We start from the raw sequence: 19,673 nt of genomic DNA on the forward strand, positions 1-19,673 counted from the left end.
GGGGAACCAATTACAAATGTGCACTTCATTCATTAACAGTGTTACAAAAAAGATCAATTAGAATAATAAATAATGTTGGATAGAGAAAACATACAAAGAAACCATTTAATTATTGAATCAAACATAATGAAATTCAATGATTTGGTGCATTTGCAAACAGCTAAAATGATGTACAAAGCTAACTATAACCTGCTACCCATGAATGTACAACAATTCTTCTCAACAAAAGAGGAGAAATACAACCTTAAAGGAAATTCCAATTTAAAACATTTGTATTCTCTTACAACACTTAAAGCCTTTAGCATATCAGTATGTGGAATTAAATGACGGAACAGATTAACCAAATAAATCAAGCAAAGCACCAACATGATTCAGTTTAAGAGACTGTTCAAAATACAAGTGTTCACAAAGTACACCGAAAAATAATTGTGATGAACATTTTGAACCCTTTTTTTCTTTTTCTTTTGCGATAGAAATTATTTATGTATTTAATATTTGTTTACTTACTATGGTATATTATTCATTTGCTATTTACTTATTCCCTGTCCTGTTACAGAGAACAAGTAAATGGGATAAAATTGCTACGGTATGAAAAGGGGTAGGATTAAATAAGCTCTGCTTCTTCTTAATCCTTTTCGGACGTGCTGTAATGAAACCACTGGAAATAAGTGATGCATTACATTGTATCAAATGCATGTTCGAAATAAACTGAAACTGAACTGACGTTGTTTTGACCATAGACTTTTGGTAATTTCCCGACCAATATCGTACCACACAAATACAATCTTGAAACCACATGTTTCGACGGCGTTTATTCACCGTCAGGTTGCGACGTTGATCCAACCATTGAAATTTGGTCATTTACCAACCAGCAACTGTTGACATCAACGCTGTCTCAATTTATGAATACAACTATTTTGCAACGTTGTTTCGAAGTCAATTTTAAAGGACATACATGTATTATCAACGTTGTATTAATAATATCTTTAATGTAATATGATTTCTGTAACAAAGGCGTTACTGTAGCTTCTTCAGATGGATGGAGTCAGTAGTCATTTGTTCAACTTATTTAGTTTGTTTTAGATATTTTTGTCTGTCCAGCCTCTCAGGCAAATTATATTGTTGATGAGGTTGCGATTTGTCCAGGGTGTACGCCGCCTTCTGCCCGGTTGTAGCTGAGATAGGCTCCAGCACCCCCCGCGACCCCGAAAGGGATAAGCGGTAGTAATTGGATGGATGTAGATGTTGACTTTGTAAAAAAAAGTGTGGGATACTTCTCTTGTTGCCTTATTTGTATTTGACTTTATTAAATGGATTCATATTATTACTTTGTGCAGATGGGCCAAAGGAGGGGATAGAAAGAGAAACAAGGAAGACGTAGGGGTTGAATTGCGGGGACAAGATAAAGACAAAAACAACAGCAAACACAACAATAACAACAACAGAACAACATCAGCAAATAAGATATGTACAAATATGATGGTATAAGTGATAGCAAAGAAGCAGTTAGTGAAATAAATAATACAGAAATGACAGTGAATATTATTGCACTACAGATGGAGCAATACAAATACCAATAGAAATAGCACTATTGATAATAATAACAATAATCAAAAAGTGAAAAATCAAGTGTACAAAAACACACAACTGTTCAAATTAGGGCTGGGCAATATAGCCTTTTTTTAATATCTAAATTTTTTTAGGCCATATCGCGATACACAATATATGTCTCGATATTTTGCCTTAGCCTTGAGTTAACACTTTATGCATATAATCACAGCAGTTTGATGATTCCATGTGTCTACATTAAAACATTCTTGTTCATACTGCATTAAAATATGCTCATGTTAAAGTTTCATGCAGAGAGGGAAATAACAATTATGTCAATTGACCAAAACTGTATTTATCAAACAGTTATTAAGCAGTGGCACAGACATTCATGTCATTTCCAAAACAGAGAGTGCAAGATTGTCAGAGTCATTTTAAAACAAGCTATTAGTGCTCTTTTGTGCATGATGTCACTAGGATGACATATCAAAATAACACTAAATTAAAGTGCACTTTTTGTACAGAACGCCACTACAATAGTTTAAAAGTAAAAGTGCACTTTTGTGCATTATGTCACACAGCTGCATAATAGGAAATCAAATAGTGTTCATCCTTTGCTGTGTGGTAGGTTACTACGGACGTTATTAAATTCTGTTGTTGGCTAGTTTTTTCATACAGTGTTGATCTGGAAATGTTTGCCTCAGCATTTTGATGGTGTGGGCGTGTGGCACCGAATGGAGATGTTGATATATTACCGTGAATTGACCCCGACTTAAAAAAGTTGAAGGAGTTATTCGGTGTTACCATTTAGTGGTCAATTGTATGGAATATGTACTGTACTGTGCAATCTACTAATAAAAGTTTCAATCAATCAATCAGAAATCTTCATTCTCTAGCAGGTTACTTTTTAAATGAGGCTATATAATAGCAGTAATGTTACTTTTTGTAATATGAAAAAGTTATTCGGTGTTACCATTTAGTGGTCAATTGTATGGAATATGTACTGTACTGTGCAATCTACTAATAAAAGTTTCAATCAATCAATCAAAAATCTTCATTCTCTAGCAGGTTACTTTTTAAATTAGGCTATATAATAGCAGTAATGCTACTTTTTGTAATAACGCTTTTGGCCCACACTTGAAAAATTACAGTTGTCTGTTCGACATATTCCCACTTGAAGCCAGATGGACCCCAGCTGTTTTTCTTGGGAATTAATTCTTCCTTCATTCGCACCTTCTTTCTCTCGTATTATCACTCGCACGGCTCCGCCTGAGGCATTGAAGTTCCGTATTATCATCGCTTACGTGCAGCTAATGTTACCCATGCTGCTACCTCTGCTCCGCGAGGGCGTATACGTATGTGACGTATGTAAGAAGGTGCGCTTGCTGTCTGTGAGAAAGAGACAGGTAATCAATCAATCAATCAATGTTTACTTATATAGCCCTAAATCACTAGTGTCTCAAAGGGCTGCACAGGTAGGTAAGAGCGAGAAGAGCCTGCAGTGTAATTCCAACAGCTAAAAGCAACTGCGATACATATACTCGAATATCACGATATAGTCATTGTCTATATCGCACAGAGACAAACCCACGATATATCGCCCAGCCCTAGTTCAAATGCAACAATACATATAAGTAATGATAACTTGAAATACAAAATAAAGCAGATAAATGGAGGGAACGAAAGAGAAGCCAACTATATTAACCTTGTGGATGGTTATAGTAACAATCTCAAAACCATATGCTTTGACGGCGTTTATTTACACTTAAAAACTTTAGCATATCAGTATGTGGAATGAAATTATGGAATGAGTTAAGTAAAGAAGTTAAACAATTTTACTGATATGAACCAGTTTAAGAGGTTGTTCAAATTAATAGTGTTTACAAAGTACAAAGAAGAATTTTGAGAAACACCTTCAACATTATTGAAAATAAGATATTCAGTATGTTTATCATGACTGACTTATTTGTATATTACAAAAACTGCTGTATTAATCATTCACGGATGTCATAGTGCTAGAAAAAGAAGTCGGTAAATGCACGTATAAATTTGTAAACGCTCTGAAGTGGGAAAGTGGTAGGACTAAATAGGCTTTGCTTCTTCCTACTCCTTTTCGGACATGATGTATATAGAGAAATTACTTGAAATTGTGCGATGTAGTATGCTGGAAGTGTGTTCATGTTCGAAATAAACCAACTATTATCCATGCGTTTGTTACGTCTCGTCTCGATTACTGTAACCTATTATTTTCGGGTCTCCCCATGTCCAGCATTAAACGATTACAGTTGGTACAAAATGCGGCTGCTAGACTTTTGACAAGAACAAGAAAGTTTGAGCATATTACGCTGATACTGGCTCACCTGCACTGGCTTCCTGTGCACTTGATGTGACTTAAGGTTTTACTACTTACGTATAAAATACTACACTGCCTATCTTGCCAATTGTTATGTACCATATTTCCTGGCAAAAAATCTGCGTTCAAAGGACTCCGGCTTATTAGTGATTCCCAGATCCCCAAAAAAGTCTAGGGACTATAGGGCGTATTCCATTCGGGCTCCAGTACTCTTGAGATGCTACCTCAGTAGAAGCATTTAAGTCTCACCTTGAAACTCAATTGTATACTCTAGCCCAGTGGTTCTCAAATGGGGGTACGCGAAGGTATGCCAAGGGGTACGTGAGATTTTTTTAAAATAATCTAAAAATAGCAACAATTGAAATGTATAAATATATTTATTGAATAATACTTAACCAAAATATGAATGTAAGTTCATAAACTGTGAAAAGAAATGCAACAATGCAATATTCAGTGTTGAAAAGCTAGACTTTAAATATTGATAAATGGGTTGTACTTGTATAGCGCTTTTCTACCTTCAAGGTACTCAAAGCGCTTTGACACTACTTCCACATTTACCCATTCACACACACATTCACACAGCAATGGGGGGAGCTGCCATGCAAGGCGCTAACCAGCACCCATCAGGAGCAAGGGTGAAGTGTCTTGCTCAGGACACAATGGACGTGACGAGGTTGGTACTAGGTGGGATTTGAACCAGGGACCCTCGGGTTGCGCACGGCCACTCTCCCACTGCGCCACGCCGTCCCATTGATGTTAAAGATTTATTTTTTTGTGAAGAAATGTTTAGAATTAAGTTCATGAATCCAGATGGATCCCTATTACAATCCCCAAAGAGGGGAATTTAAGTTGATGATTACTTCTATGTGTAGAAATCTTTATTTACAATTGAATCACTTATTGATTTTTCAACAAGTTTTTAGGTATTTTTATACATTTTTTTCCAAATAGTTCAAGAAAGTCCACTACAAATGAGCAATATTTTGCACTGTTATACAATTTAATAAATCAGAAACTGATGACATAGGGCTGATTTTTACTTCTTTATCTCTTTTTTTCCCAACCAAAAACGCTTTGCTCTGATTAGGGGGTACTTGAATTAAAAACATGTTCACAGGGGGTACATCACTGAAAAAAGGTTGAGAACCACTGCCCTAGAGGGTGGTGGGGGATGGGGGGGGGGGGGGGTTGCCCACATATGCAGTCCTCTCCAAGGTTTCTCATAGTCATCATTGTCACTGTAACCGACGTCCCACTTGGGTGAGTTTTCCTCGCCCTTATGTGGGAAAAGGAAATGGTAATGTTTCCAGGTAGTCCGCATTCTAACGGTATTTAATTGTAACCGCGGAGAACGCTTATGTGACGTAATAAAGCGACTCAGCACAGAAAAAGAGTCGTGCGTGAGACACGTTCGTAAGCATCACAATAAATGGCGGTTAATAACACAGGAAAGCCGGGGGTAGAGAAAAATGGACGTTTTGTCGACAATGAACGGTTGCTTTTACCTTTCGCTCACCAGCACCACGTCGGCATCGCTCCAACGTGTGAACACTCTGGGCAGGATCTTCTTGAAGGCGAAGAACAAACCGGGGAAAACTACGGCGCCACAAGCTAACACTTGCAACATCCTGACCGCTTCGTCTGGCCGCTAGTCAAAGCCGTTTGCCCGGAGACTCGCCTCTCCTCGCCTCGCCTCGCCGCCCCGCTTCCTCGACGCGAGCTTCGCCGGTTCACACACGCCGCAGGGGCATTTCTCGCGTGGGGCCGGGGAGGTGGAGTTCTGGCCGGGATCGGTGCAACATCGGGACGAGCGCGCTATCGGCGGCAGAGGTAGTAGCAGCAGCAGCAGCAGCAGCAGCAGTACCAGTGACAAGCCGACTGACGGAAACGCATCAGGCTTCCGGCTAAGGCTGTCAGAATAAAAGTTTAGCTTCAAAATAAAAGTAATAATTTCCTGTTATCATTTTGAAATGTTCTTAAAAATAAAAAAATAATGAAAGCTTCTCTCAATGGATGCGTGAATGTGTGTATGAGTGGGGAGAGGATTGTTTTGTTTTGCTTGGTTTTATTTATTTTTTTTATCCCCAAGTGGAGGAGTTCAAGTACCTAGGAGTCTTGTTCACGAGTGGGGGAAGAGTGGATCGTGAGATCGACAGGCGGATCGGTGCGGCGTCTTCAGTAATGCAGACGTTGTACCGATCCGTTGTGGTGAAGAAGGAGCTGAGCCGGAAGGCAAAGCTCTCAATTTACCGGTCGATCTACGTTCCCATCCTCACCTATGGTCATGAGCTTTGGGTCATGACCGAAAGGATAAGATCACGGGTACAAGCGGCCGAAATGAGTTTCCTCCACCGTGTGGCGTGGCTCTCCCTTAGAGATAGGGTGAGAAGCTCTGCCATCCGGGAGGAACTCAAAGTAAAGCCGCTGCTCCTCCACATCGAGAGGAGCCAGATGAGGTGGTTCGGGCATCTGGTCAGGATGCCACCCGAACGCCTCCCTAGGGAGGTGTTTAGGGCACGTCCAACCGGTAGGAGGCCACGGGGAAGACCCAGGACACGTTGGGAAGACTATGTCTCCCGGCTGGCCTGGGAACGCCTCGGGATCCCCCGGGAAGAGCTAGACGAAGTGGCTGGGGAGAGGGAAGTCTGGGTTTCCCTGCTTAGGCTGTTGCCCCCGCGACCCGACCTCGGATAAGCGGAAGATGATGGCTGGATGGTTTTATTTGCTTTGTCTTGTGTGTTTTCTTTTTCCTTCTGTTTGTTATATGTTTTGGCTGATGTTATATTTAATACAAATATAAATAACAAAAAAATACATACATTTTTGCAAATGTAATATTAAATACATAAGTGCATTTTTTTGAGTTGTACTTATATTACAATTTGTGTCTGAATAGGTATTTTTATTGACACCAAGCTATTTTATCGATGAGGATAATAGGATGATAACAAATATGAAAGAAGTGGCAAATGGATTCAATTCTTTTTTTTGTGAATGTTGGACCCAAATTGGCAGAGAGTATTGAAGAACATAAAGATATACAGAATGGATGGAGAGGGGGAAGCAACGTGCTACAGTCCATGCTTTTAGGAGATGTTAGTGAAAATGAAATTCTATCGGTTGTAACAAAACTGAAAAATAAGGCATAAAGAGACAGTGATGGTATTGACATGATAATTGTAAAAGAAAAAAAAAGACTATTGACTGTATCATCAAGCCTCTATGTTATGTTTTTAATCTCTATTTTCAAACGGGGACTTTTCCAAATAGAATGAAGGTAGCAAAAAAAATGCCACTCTAAAAAAAGGGAGATAAACATCCATCCATCCATCCATTTTCTACCGCTTATTCCCTTTTGGGGTCGCGGGGGGCGCTGGCGCCTATCTCAGCTACAATCGGGCGGAAGGCGGGGTACACCCTGGACAAGTCGCCACCTCATCACAGGGCCAACACAGATAGACAGACAACATTCACACTCACATTCACACCATAGGGCAGATTTAGTGTTGCCAATCAACCTATCCCCAGGTGCATGTTTTTGGAAGTGGGAGGAAGCCGGAGTACCCGGAGGGAACCCACGCATTCACGGGGAGAACATGCAAACTCCACACAGAAAGTTCCCGAGCCTGGATTTGAACCCAGGACTGCAGGAACTTCGTATTGTGAGGCAGACGCACTAACCCCTCTGCCACCGTGAAGCCCTTATAATGTAAATATACTGTATGTATTTATGTATGTATGTATGTATGTATGTATGTATGTATGTACGTATAATGTAAATATACAGTGTGTATGTATCATATAATGTAAAATACTGTATGTATTTATGTATGTACCATTATAATGTAAATATACTGTATGTACAGTATTTATGTATGTATGTACATATAATGTATATATACAGTATGTATGTATCATTATAATGTAAATATACTGTATGTATTTATGTATGTATGTACGTATAATGTATATATACTGTATGTATGTCTCACTATATTGTAAATACACAGTATGTATGTATCATTATAATGTAAATATACTGTATGTATTCATGTATGTATGTATGTATGTATGTATGTATGTATGTACGTACGTATAATGTATATATACTGTATGTATGTCTCACTGCATTGTAAATATACAGTATGTATTTATGTATGATGTATATATACAGTATGTATGTCTCACTATAATGTAAATATACTGTATGTACAGTATGTATCATAATGTAAATATACTGTATGTATTTATGTATGTATGTATGTACGTACGTATAATGTATATATACAGTATGTATGTTTCATTATAATGTAAATATACTGTATGTATGTATGTATGTATGTACGTATAATGTATATATACTGTATGTATGTCTCACTATATTGTAAATATACAGTATGTATTTATGTATGTATGTATGTATGTATGTACGTACAATGTATATATACAGTATGTATGTATCATTATAATGTAAATATACTGTATGTATTTATGTATGTATGTATAATGTATATATACAGTATGTATGTCTCACTATAATGTAAATATACAGTATGTACAGTATGTATCATAATGTAAATATACTGTATGTATTTATGTATGTATGTATGTATGTATGTACGTACATATAATGTATATATACAGTATGTATGTATCATTATAATGTAAATATACTGTATGTATTTATGTATGTACGTATAATGTATATATACTGTATGTATGTCTCACTATATTGTAAATATACAGTATGTATGTATGTATACATATATTAACTAATTACAGACCAATGTCACTGCTGTCACAATTTTCTAAAATAATTGAAAAATAATTTTTAGAAAAATTAGACAGTTTTATTGAGAAGAACATGCTGTTGAGTGAGAGCCAGTATGGATTCCGAACTAATAGATCCACTGCTTCAGCTGTAACGAATTTAACATAGGATATAGCAACATAAATTGATAATAGGAAATATACTATTGGTGTGTTTATCGATCTTAAAAAAGCATTTGACACTATAGATCATTCTATAATATTGTCCAAGTTGCATTCACTTGGTGTGAGAGGAGTAGTTTTAGAATGGCTAAGAAGTTATTTCGATAATAGACAAGAGTTTGTGGATTTTTTGGGTAATACATCTGAACAAATGAGGATTGAATGTGGAATTCCACAAGGTTTGGTTTTGGGACCTAATTGTTTATTTTGTATATTAACGATATATGTGAGGTATCAAAGTTATTGAAATTTGTTTTATTTGCGGACGACACCAACTTTTATAGTTCGGGACATGACTTAAAAGCGTTATCAATACTTATTGAACAGGAAATGATTAAACTTAAGAGATGGTTTGATGTCAACAAAATTATCATTAAATGTAAAAAAAACAAAGTTTAGGATTTTTGGCAAGAAGAAAAGAGAGGACACCATCAAACTGTCAATAGATGGAATTGATATTGAAAGGGTTTCTGAACTTAGATTTTTAGGAGTGATGCTGGATGACGGTCTGACATGGAAATCTCATATTGCACATGTACGAAAAAAGATGTCTAAGAGTATTTTTATATTAAAAAAGGTAAAATATGTGCTAGATTATAGGGCAATGCACATATTGTATTGTGCACTTATATTGCCATTTATCAGCTACTGTGTGGAAGTGTGGGGGAACACTTATAAGAGTAACATAAAGGCATTGTATCAATTACAGAAAAGAGCTATAAGGATCGTTCATAAAGTAGATTACTTAGAACACACTAACATATTATTTATTACCTCTGGACTATTGAAACTACAGGAGCTAGTAAAGCTACAGACATTGTGTGTCATGTTTAAGGCTAGAAGTAAAACATTACCAGCAAATTTACAAAAAATGTTTGTCATCACTTCTGAGAATACAGAGCATCGAAGAAAAGGTCATTTCAAACAACAATATTCAAGGACAACTTTAAAACAAATGTGTACATCAGTGGTGGGGGTACAATTGTGGAATTCTCTTTACAACGAGATAAAAAACTGTAAAAATATATTCCAATTGTAAAAAAATATATAAAGATAGAACAATAAGATCATATAGACAGCCATAAGTGTTTACGTTTTGTTTTTTATTTATTATTTTACTTATTTTTTGTCTGGTTTTGTATTTGCTCTGTATCATTCCGTGAGGTGTATATTATTACTATTATTTTCTTGGTTTGGTTTATACTTTAGGAAGTTTTGCACTTGTTTTGTTTTTCTCGTGTTTTTTGTTTTTGATTGTTTCATTACATTTGGATATATCCATCCATCCATCCATCATCTTCCGCCTATCCGAGGTCGGGTCGCGGGGGCAACAGCCCAAGCAGGGAAACCCAGACTTCCCTCTCCCCAGCCACCTCGTCTAGCTCCTCCCGGGGGATCCCGAGGCGTTCCCAGGCCAGCCGGGAGACATAGTCCTCCCAACGTGTCCTGGGTCTTCCCCGTGGCCTCCTGCCGGTTGGACGCGCCCTAAACACCTCCCTAGGGAGGCGTTCGGGTGGCATCCTGACCAGATGCCCGAACCACCTCATCTGGCTCCTCTCGATGTGGAGGAGCAGCGGCTTTACTTTGAGTCCCTCCCGGATGGCAGAGCTTCTCACCCTATCTCTAAGGGAGAGCCCCGCCACACGGCGGAGGAAACTCATTTCGGCCGCTTGTACCCGTGATCTTATCCTTTCGGTCATGACCCAAAGCTCATGACCATAGGTGAGGATGGGAACGTAGATCGACCGGTAAATTGAGAGCTTTGCCTTCCGGCTCAGCTCCTTCTTCACCACAACGGATCGGTACAACGTCCGCATTACTGAAGACGCCGCACCGATCCGCCTGTCGATCTCACGATCCACTCTTCCCTCACTCGTGAACAAGACTCCTAAGTACTTGAACTCCTCCACTTGGGGCAGGGTCTCCTCCCCAACCCGGAGATGGCACTCCACCCTTTTCCGGGCGAGAACCATGGACTCGGACTTGGAGGTGCTGATTCTCATTCCGGTCGCTTCACACTCGGCTGCGAACCGATCTAGTGAGAGCTGAAGATCCCGGTCAGATGAAGCCATCAGGACCACATCATCTGCAAAAAGCAGAGACCTAATCTTGCGGTTACCAAACCGGAACCCCTCAACGCCTTGACTGCGCCTAGAAATTCTGTCCATAAAAGTTATGAACAGAATCGGTGACAAAGGACAGCCTTGGCGGAGTCCAACCCTCACTGGAAATGTGTCCGACTTACTGCCGGCAATGCGAACCAAGCTCTGGCACTGATCGTACAGGGAGCGGACCGCCACAATAAGACAGTCCGATACCCCATACTCTCTGAGCACTCCCCACATGACTTCCCGAGGGACACAGTCGAATGCCTTCTCCAAGTCCACAAAGCACATGTATGTCGGCTTAAATGATATTCATGAAGTAAGATAATGTGCTATGTCAAAGGGGGCAGGAAATTATAAGATTTTCTTCATCCTGCTCCTTCTAAGGAATTGTGTGAATTTAAATTGTATAATTGTGATATAATTATATATCGTTCTAAATGTACATCAATGAATGAGATACATAAAAATGAAATGAAATGAAACATCCACTAGAGGGCACCTGTAGTACATACATCAGGGGTCACCAAGCTTTTTGAAAACAAGAGCTACTTCTTGGGTACTGATTAATGCGAAGGAATACCAGTTTGATACACACTTAAATAAATTGCCAGAAATAGCCAATTTGCTCAAATTACCATATATTATATATATATATATATATATATATATATATATATATATATATATATATATATATATATATATATATATATATATATATATATATATATATAAATGGGTATTTCTTTCTGTCATTCCGCGGTAATTTTTTTTTCTTTTTACGGAAGGTTTTTTTGTAGAGAATAAATGATGAAAAAAAACCTTAATTGAACGGTTTAAAAGAGGAGAAAACACGAAAAAAATGAAAATGAAATTTTGAAGCATAGTTTATCTTCAATTTCGACTCTTTGAAATTCAAAATTCAACCACAAAAAAAAGAAGAGAAAAACTAGCTAATTCGAATCTTTTTGAAAAAATAAAAAAAAAATTATTTATGGAACATCATTAGTCATTTTTCCTGATTAAGATTAATTTTAGAATTTTGATGACATGTTTTAAATAGGTTATAATCCAATCTGCACTTTGTTAGAATATATAACAAATTGGACCAAGCTATATTTCCAACAAAGCCAAATCATTATTTCTTCTAGATTTTCCAGAACAAAAACTTTAAAATAAATTCAAAAGACTTTGAAATAAGATTGAAATTTGATTCTACTGATTTTCTAGATTTGCCCGAATATTTTTTTTTTAATTTTAATCATAATACGTTTGAAGAAATATTTCACAAATATTCTTCGTCGAAAAAACAGAAGCTAAAATGAAGAATTAAATTAAAATGTATTTATTGATCTTTACAATAAAAAAGATACTTGAACATTGATTTAAATTGTCAGGAAAGAAGAGGAAGGAATTTAAAAGGTAAAAAGGTATATGTGTTTAAAAATCCCAAAATATTTTTTAAGGTTGTATTTTTTCTCTAAAATTGTCTTTCTGAAAGTTATAAGGAGCAAAGTAAAAAAAATAAATTAATTTATTTAAACAAGTGAAGACCAAGTCTTTAAAATATTTTCTTGGATATTCAAATTCTGCTTGAGTTTTGTCTCTCTTAGAATTAAAAATGCCGAGCGAAGCGAGACCAGCTTGCTAGTAGATAAATAAAATTTAAAAAATAGCGGCAGCTCACTGGTAAGTGCTGCTATTTTACCTTTTTTTTAGAACAGGCCAGCAGGCTACTCATCTGGTCCTTATGGGCTACCTGGTGCCAGCGGGCACCGCGCTGATGACCCCTGGTCTAGATATTGTTTAATACATGTGCACAATATGTATTATTTATTGTTAATTTTTTGGTTTTTCATTGTGTTTTTACCTTTGTAGTTGTATGTAAAATGGCGCAGCTGAAATGTCATTGAGCTGTAATGAAACACCTGAAAATATGTGATGCATTAACAGTATGCATGTTTGAAAAACACTAAAACAAACTAACTAAACTAACTATTGTCACCCCAATGAAATAACTTCCATATTTCTCCACCTACGTATAAAAAGATGATTGCTGAGACACAGGTGACAGCGATTGATGGTGGACACATTTATTTAAACCAACCTTTTGGTTGAAATTTGACCGACCAATGATCTTATCTACTCTATTGCGGGTGGATTTTGATACCTGAATAATTATTTGGAAGTTTCCTTATTGCCATCATTGCCGGAGCACAAGGTTCACACAAGCCACTGCAATAACGCGTAGCTGAAGAAATGTCCTCTTTCATTTCATCGTAAATGTTTTTGTTTTTTACAACATCTTTATGATCTGACCTGCCTGCCCTAAAAGGAGCCATTTCCTGCTCATTTTAGGGCTTCCTTAAAATCATATTGGATCCCAGTGGGGTACTAAATTACACTTATTTTGTTTTATTTTACATCTATCTCAATAAAATACTCCATAAGCTTCCATTTGTGCGTGAGGTAAATCTGCATTCTTCTCCTCCTAGCCTAAATTTTCAATTTGGCAGCAACTATACACTGTTATCGGCTAACGATTTGAAAAATATTAATGTCAGTGACCGTGAAGTAGGTCTTTGGCGCCCCAGAAAATGAAATATCTTTCCATTGATGTCTTACACCATATAGTTATTTAGTGATATATTTTTTTGAATGCACAATGATAGGAGGGCACATGTGCTTTTTGGACCTGGAGAAGGCATTCCACCGTGTCCCTCGGAAAGTCCTGTTGGGAGTGCTCAGAGAGTATGGGGTATCGGACTGTCTGATTGTGGCCGTTCGCTCCCTGTACGATCGATCAGTGTCCGAGCTTGGCCCGCATAGCCGGCAGTAAGTCCGACACGTTTTCAGCGAGGGTTGGACTCCGCCAAGGCTGCCCTTTGTCACCGATTCTGTTCATAACTTTTATGGACAGAATTTTTAGGCGCAGTCAAGGCGTTGAGGGGATCCGATCTGGTGGCTGCAGGATTAAGTCTCTGCTTTTTGCAGATGATGTGGTCCTGATGGCTTCATCCGGCCAGGATCTTCAGCTCTCACTGGAGCGGTTCGCAACCGAGTGTGAAGCGACTGGGATGAGAATCAGCACCTCCAAGTCCGAGTCCATGGTTCTCGCCCGGAAAAGGGTGGAGTGCCAAGTGGAGGACTTCAAGTACCTCAGAGTTTTGTTCACGAGTGAGGGAGTAGTGGATCGTGAGATCGACAAGCGGATCGGTGCGGCGTCTTCAGTAATGCGGACGCTGTATCGATCCGTTGTGGTGAAGAAGGAGATGAGCCGGAAGGCAAAGCTCTCAATTTACCGGTTGATCTGTGTTCCCATCATCTCCTATAGTCATGAGCTTTGAGTAATGACAAAAAGGACAAGATCACGGGTACAAGCGGCTGAAATGAGTTTCCTCCGACGGGTGGCGGGTCTTTCCCTTAGAGATAGGGTGAGAAGCTCTGCCATCCGAGAGGAGCTCAAAGTAAAGCCGCTGCTCCTCCACAACGAGGGGAGCCACATGAGGTGGTTCAGGCATCTGGTCAGAATGTCACCTGAACGCCTCCCTAAGGATGTGTTTAGGGCAAGTCCGAACAGTAGAAGGCCACAGGGAAGACCCAGAACACGTTGGGAAGACTATGTCTCCCGGCTGGCTAGGGAACGCTTCGGGATCCCCCGGGAAGAGCTGGACAAGGTGGGTGGAGAGAGGAAAGTCTGGGCTTCCCTGCTTAGGCTGCTTCCCCCGCAACCCGACCTTGGATAAGCGGAAGAAGATTGATGGATGATAGGAGTGGCTATCTGATGATGACTGAAATTACTTTTGAAAAATGTCTGGTTCATTATGTATGCACTTAAACATAAACATGTTTGAAGTATATTAAAAGAGCCAATTGATAGATAAGTGCAACTTTAATTAGTGGTGTTTGAAATAATTCTCAAGACTATTTTCTGCTTAAAAGGGAACTGCAGGTTTTTTATTTTATTTTGCCCATCGTTCACAATCATTATGAGAGAAAAGAACACCTACGTCTTTTATTCAGTAGAAACATTTAAGTCCAATCTTAAAACGAATTTGTATACGCTAGCATTTAAATAGACCAGTTGATCTGCCATCTCCTTTCTGCTCCGCACCCCTCTCCTGCGTGAAGAGGTTATCAGGTAACCATAAATGACGCGCTAGCTGTTCAAAGTCGGGACCCGGGGTGGACCACTCATCTGTGCATCAGTTGGGGACGTCTCTGCGCTGCTGACTTGACTCCACTCAAGATGATCCCCTGCTGGCCCCACTATGGACTGGACTCTCACACTATACGTCCATTGCACCGGTCGCCCACGGAGGTCCCCACATCTGCGTTGAGTTTTTCCTTGCCCTGATGTGGGATCTGAGCAGAGGATATCAATGTGGCTTGTGCAGCCCTTTGAGACACTTGTCACTAAGGGCTATATAAAAAAACTTTCATTGACTGATTGATATTTTTTTTAGGATTTTAATGATAAAACCAAAACGCTTGAATGATGTGGCTGGGTCACCGTTGTCATCTTCAAAGCCACTAAAACAACTTCAAAACCCTCCATCAACATTTTATATAAATAATGCAAGTCCATACATAATGTAGTAACAGACCATTCATCCATCCATCCATCCATTTCCTACGGCTTATTCCCTTTCCCTGGTGCGTATCTCAGCTACAATCGGACAGAAGGCGGGCCATTTATAACAATATGCAATTTGTTAAATTTTAAGCATAATTTGATCGTTTTTGATCGATTTCTTCAGCGCATTGATTTCCATTTCCATGGCAGCGCACTTCCGACTTCTGGCAACAAATTTGTGTGTTTTTTAGTCATGGCAGAATCGACCTCACGCTGCTGGTACTCTTTGCCTATTGCTCCGAAAAACAGCAAGAACTCAACTAGGTGAAAGAAACACGGTGAGTATGCACCGTTCTTATGGATAGGTTGGCCCTACTAGAAGACCGTGTCCGCCAGTTAGAGCAGAGTCATTTCGTAACTTCGGATGCCGAGGACACGTTTGCTAGAGTTAGCTGTAGCAAGCTGACGAGCCCAGTTTGTGGCTGCTCAATTTGGCCTACAAGCCACGGTGAACGGAACAAGCCATTAGTGATACCCTAAGCACAAAAACTTTAGATCGTTTTCTATTCGGGCTCCAGTACTCTGGAATGCCCTACCAGTAACAGTTGGAGATGTTACCTCAGTAGAAGCATTTAAGTCCAATCCTAAAACTCATTTGTGTACTTTACCCTGTAAATACACCCATCTTTAGACCAGTTGATCTGCCGTCTCTCTTTTCTGCTCTTCCCCCCTCTCCTGTGTGGAGAGGTTATCAGATGGCCACAAATCAGCCTCCATGGTGGACGTGCTAGCTGTTCCAAGTCGGGACCCGGAGTGGACCACTCCTCTTTGCATCGGGGATCTCGTCTCTGCGCTGCTGACTTGTCTTCATTCAAGATGATCCCCTGCTGTTCTTCAAATGGACTGGACTTTCACATGAAGGCCGTTACCCGGGGTGACTACTCCTTATGCATGAGTCTGTTACGTGTGTACAAGGGAAGACAGAAGCGAAGTCATTTTAGCTCTATTTAATATTTATATATATTTACAAAAGTATGGACTGTGAAACTAATCCAAATGTGTGGGTGTGCGACTATGTGTGGAGATTAACTGAAGTGTGTTGAGCAAGGTGGGGAGCAAGACAAGCTCCAACGTTTGTGAGACAGGCAGGAAGTCGTGGGCAATAGCGAGGCGTCGAAGTCCGTGTCCAGGCAGGAGGTTGAGATCCAAGATGCAGCCAGGGAACCAGAGGGAACGCGGAGAGACGAGACACACAGCTCGTGACGTGGGAAGGAAGGTAGGCTGCTGGAAGGCGACAAGGAGGAATAAGAGACAAATGAACACGGAGGGGGAGAAACAGAGAGAAAAAAAGTGCATAAAGCTTTATAAGTTCGGCTTACTGTACAGGACACATCACTATGTTCTGGCACAGGATAGCAGGTTGCGCTGGCTTGAGAAGACAGTAGAGGTAATCAGCGACAGGTGTGTAGAGTCTGATTGATTGGTGGTTGAATGCAGACGCTTGCTGCAGCCGGAGGGGGCGCGCTTGCACGCTCTTTAAGGTGCGCACTGATGAACGTGCACTGGAGTGCGCTCGATTCGTGATACAGTTGGTGACATTTCGGCGCCCCACTGTGTCTACATGCAAGAGTATCACCTGCTAGCCCATCAATCTTTTTCTCTCCCCCCCCCCCCTTGTTTACCTGTATGTCATCTTTTTTGTAAGGGGCGCTGGAAGCCGGCAGACCCGTCAGCGATCCTGTTCTGTCTCCCTGTAATGTTTGTCTGACCTTGAATGGGATTGTGCTGAAAATTGTAATTTTCCTGAAGGAACTCTCCTGACGGAATAAATAAAGTACTATCTAATCTAATCTAATCTAATCTAATCTAAACTATCAGACTGCATGCATTTGGTGGAAAGCGGTGTATTTTGGCCGGCTGTAGCAACACAAACACAGTCGGTGTTTCTTTGTTTGTTGTGAAGCTGTAATATGGAACAGAGCAGTCAAGCGAACATGTTTCTCTACCACATGTCCACCGGCAGGTTTCGGTGAGAAAATTGTGGTAATAAATTGGCTCTTACCGGAGACATGAGCGGAGCTTGCGTCCTCCTGCAGCTGTCAAAGAGGCAGCTGCGACTTTCTTGGCTCCTCCATGGCTTCACTAAGAGATACTGGCAGTCACCACACCCCTCCGACTTTCAGGTATGACTATATAATCTCACTAAAAACTAGTAACACAATAATCAGATAAGGGATTTTCCAGAATGATCCTAGTAAATGTGTCTAATGACATCTGAATTGCTCCCACTGCCCTCGTCTTTTTTTTCTTTTCTTCTAGTCCTTCACTCTCACTTTCCTCATCCACAAATCTTTCATCCTCGCTCCAATTAGTAGGGAACTTGTCGCTTTCTCGGTCAGAATCGCTCGCGCTGCTGGTCGCCATGATTGTAATCTATGTGCGGATGTGAGGAGCCCTCACACAAGTGACGTCACGCGCACATCGGCGTCAGGCAAGGCTTTTTTAAAAGCGACCAAAAGTTGCGAACTTTATCGTGGATGTTCTCTACTAAATCCATCCATCCATCCATCCATTTTCTACCGCTTATTCCCTTTCGGGGTCACGGGGGGCGCTGGCGCCTATCTCAGCTACAATCGGGCGAAAGGCAGGGTACACCCTGGACAAGTCGCCACCTCATCGCAGGGCCAACACCGATAGACAGACAACATTCACACTCACATTCACACACTAGGGCCAATTTAGTGTTGCCAATCAACCTATCCCCAAGTGCATGTCTTTGGAAGTGGTAGGAAGCCGGAGTACCCGGAGGGAACCCACGCATTCACGGGGAGAACATGCAAACTCCACACAGAAAGATCCCGAGCCTGGATTTGAACCCAAGACTGCAGGAACTTCGTATTGTGAGGCAGACGCACTAACCCCTCTGCCACCGTGAAGCCCCCCACTAAATCCTTTCAGCAAAAATATGGCAATATCGCAAAATGATCAAGTATGACACATAGACTGGGCCTGTTATCCCTGTTTAAATAAGAAAATCTTATTTCAGTAGGCCTTTGATAAAAGTGTTGATGTGATACCTGAACCATCATTCAATTGATCAATTGTGACATTTATACATGAAAGTATAGCATTAGCAATTTCAATGAAATCTTTGCGATCCTTTTCTAGCGACAAAAGTCCTTCGCTTTTGGGTGTTTGTAAGGGGTCATCAGACTGTAATTGGCAGAGACAACACAAGTCCCAATTGATGCTGCTGCTGCTGTTGCTACTAATTACTATCAGAGGATGTGGAGGCCATATTGTTTGACAATAGCCACACTGAAAAATGCATGACATGACAATAAAGTTAATGATTTTCACAGTGTTAGATTAGGCAGTAGAATGACTGTACAAGTACATAGATAAGCTCTTCTGTATGAGTTCAACATCAGGAGTAACCTGTCAAGGGACCAAACTACAAACCCCATTTCCATATGAGTTGGGGAATTGTGTTAGATGTAAATATAAACGGAATACAATGATTTGCAAATCCTTTTCAACCTATATTCAATTGAATGCGTTACAAAGACAAGATATTTGATGTTCAAACTTATAAACTTTTTTTTTTTTGCCAATAATAATCAACTTAGAATTTCATGGCTGCAACACGTGCCAAAGTAGTTGGAAAAGGGCATGTTCACCACTGTGTTACATCACCTTTTCTTTTAACAACACTCAATAAACCTTTGGGAACTGAGGAAACTAATTGTTGAAGCTTTGAAAGTGGAATTCTTTCCCATTCTTGTTTTATGTAGAGCTTTAGTCGTTCAACAGTCCGGGGTCTCCGCTGTCATATTTTAGGCTTCATAATGCACCACACATTTTCGATGGGAGACAGGTCTGGACTGCAGGCGGGCCAGAAAGGTACCCGCACTCTTTTACTACGAAACCACGCTGTTGTAACACGTGGCTTGGCATGGTCTTGCTAAAATAAGCAGGGGCGTCCATGATAACGTTTCCCCCCGCCCCCCTTGTTTACCTGTATCTCATCTTTTTTGTAAGGGGCGCTGGAAGCCGGCAGACCCGTCAGCGATCCTTTTCTGTCTCCCTGTAATGT

General features: G+C 40.1%; 2 protein-coding genes across 2 annotated transcripts in view; one reads left to right on the top strand and one right to left on the bottom strand.

The window, feature by feature from the left end:
* The window catches only part of tlcd3a (TLC domain containing 3A), a 49,183-nt gene extending 43,400 nt beyond the window's left edge, over nucleotides 1–5,783 (bottom strand). Inside the window, exon 1 of the mRNA XM_061898940.1 lies at nucleotides 5,407–5,783. Within this exon, the coding sequence (XP_061754924.1) occupies nucleotides 5,407–5,528 (122 nt within the window). The 5' untranslated portion in view covers nucleotides 5,529–5,783. The remainder of the gene's footprint in view (nucleotides 1–5,406) is intronic.
* The window catches only part of LOC133551824 (uncharacterized), a 502,474-nt gene that overhangs the window by 459,134 nt on the left and 23,667 nt on the right, over nucleotides 1–19,673 (top strand). The window lies entirely within an intron of this gene.

The sequence above is a fragment of the Nerophis ophidion genome, linkage group LG04 (assembly GCF_033978795.1).
Source record: "Nerophis ophidion isolate RoL-2023_Sa linkage group LG04, RoL_Noph_v1.0, whole genome shotgun sequence".
Lineage (NCBI taxonomy): Eukaryota > Metazoa > Chordata > Actinopteri > Syngnathiformes > Syngnathidae > Nerophis > Nerophis ophidion.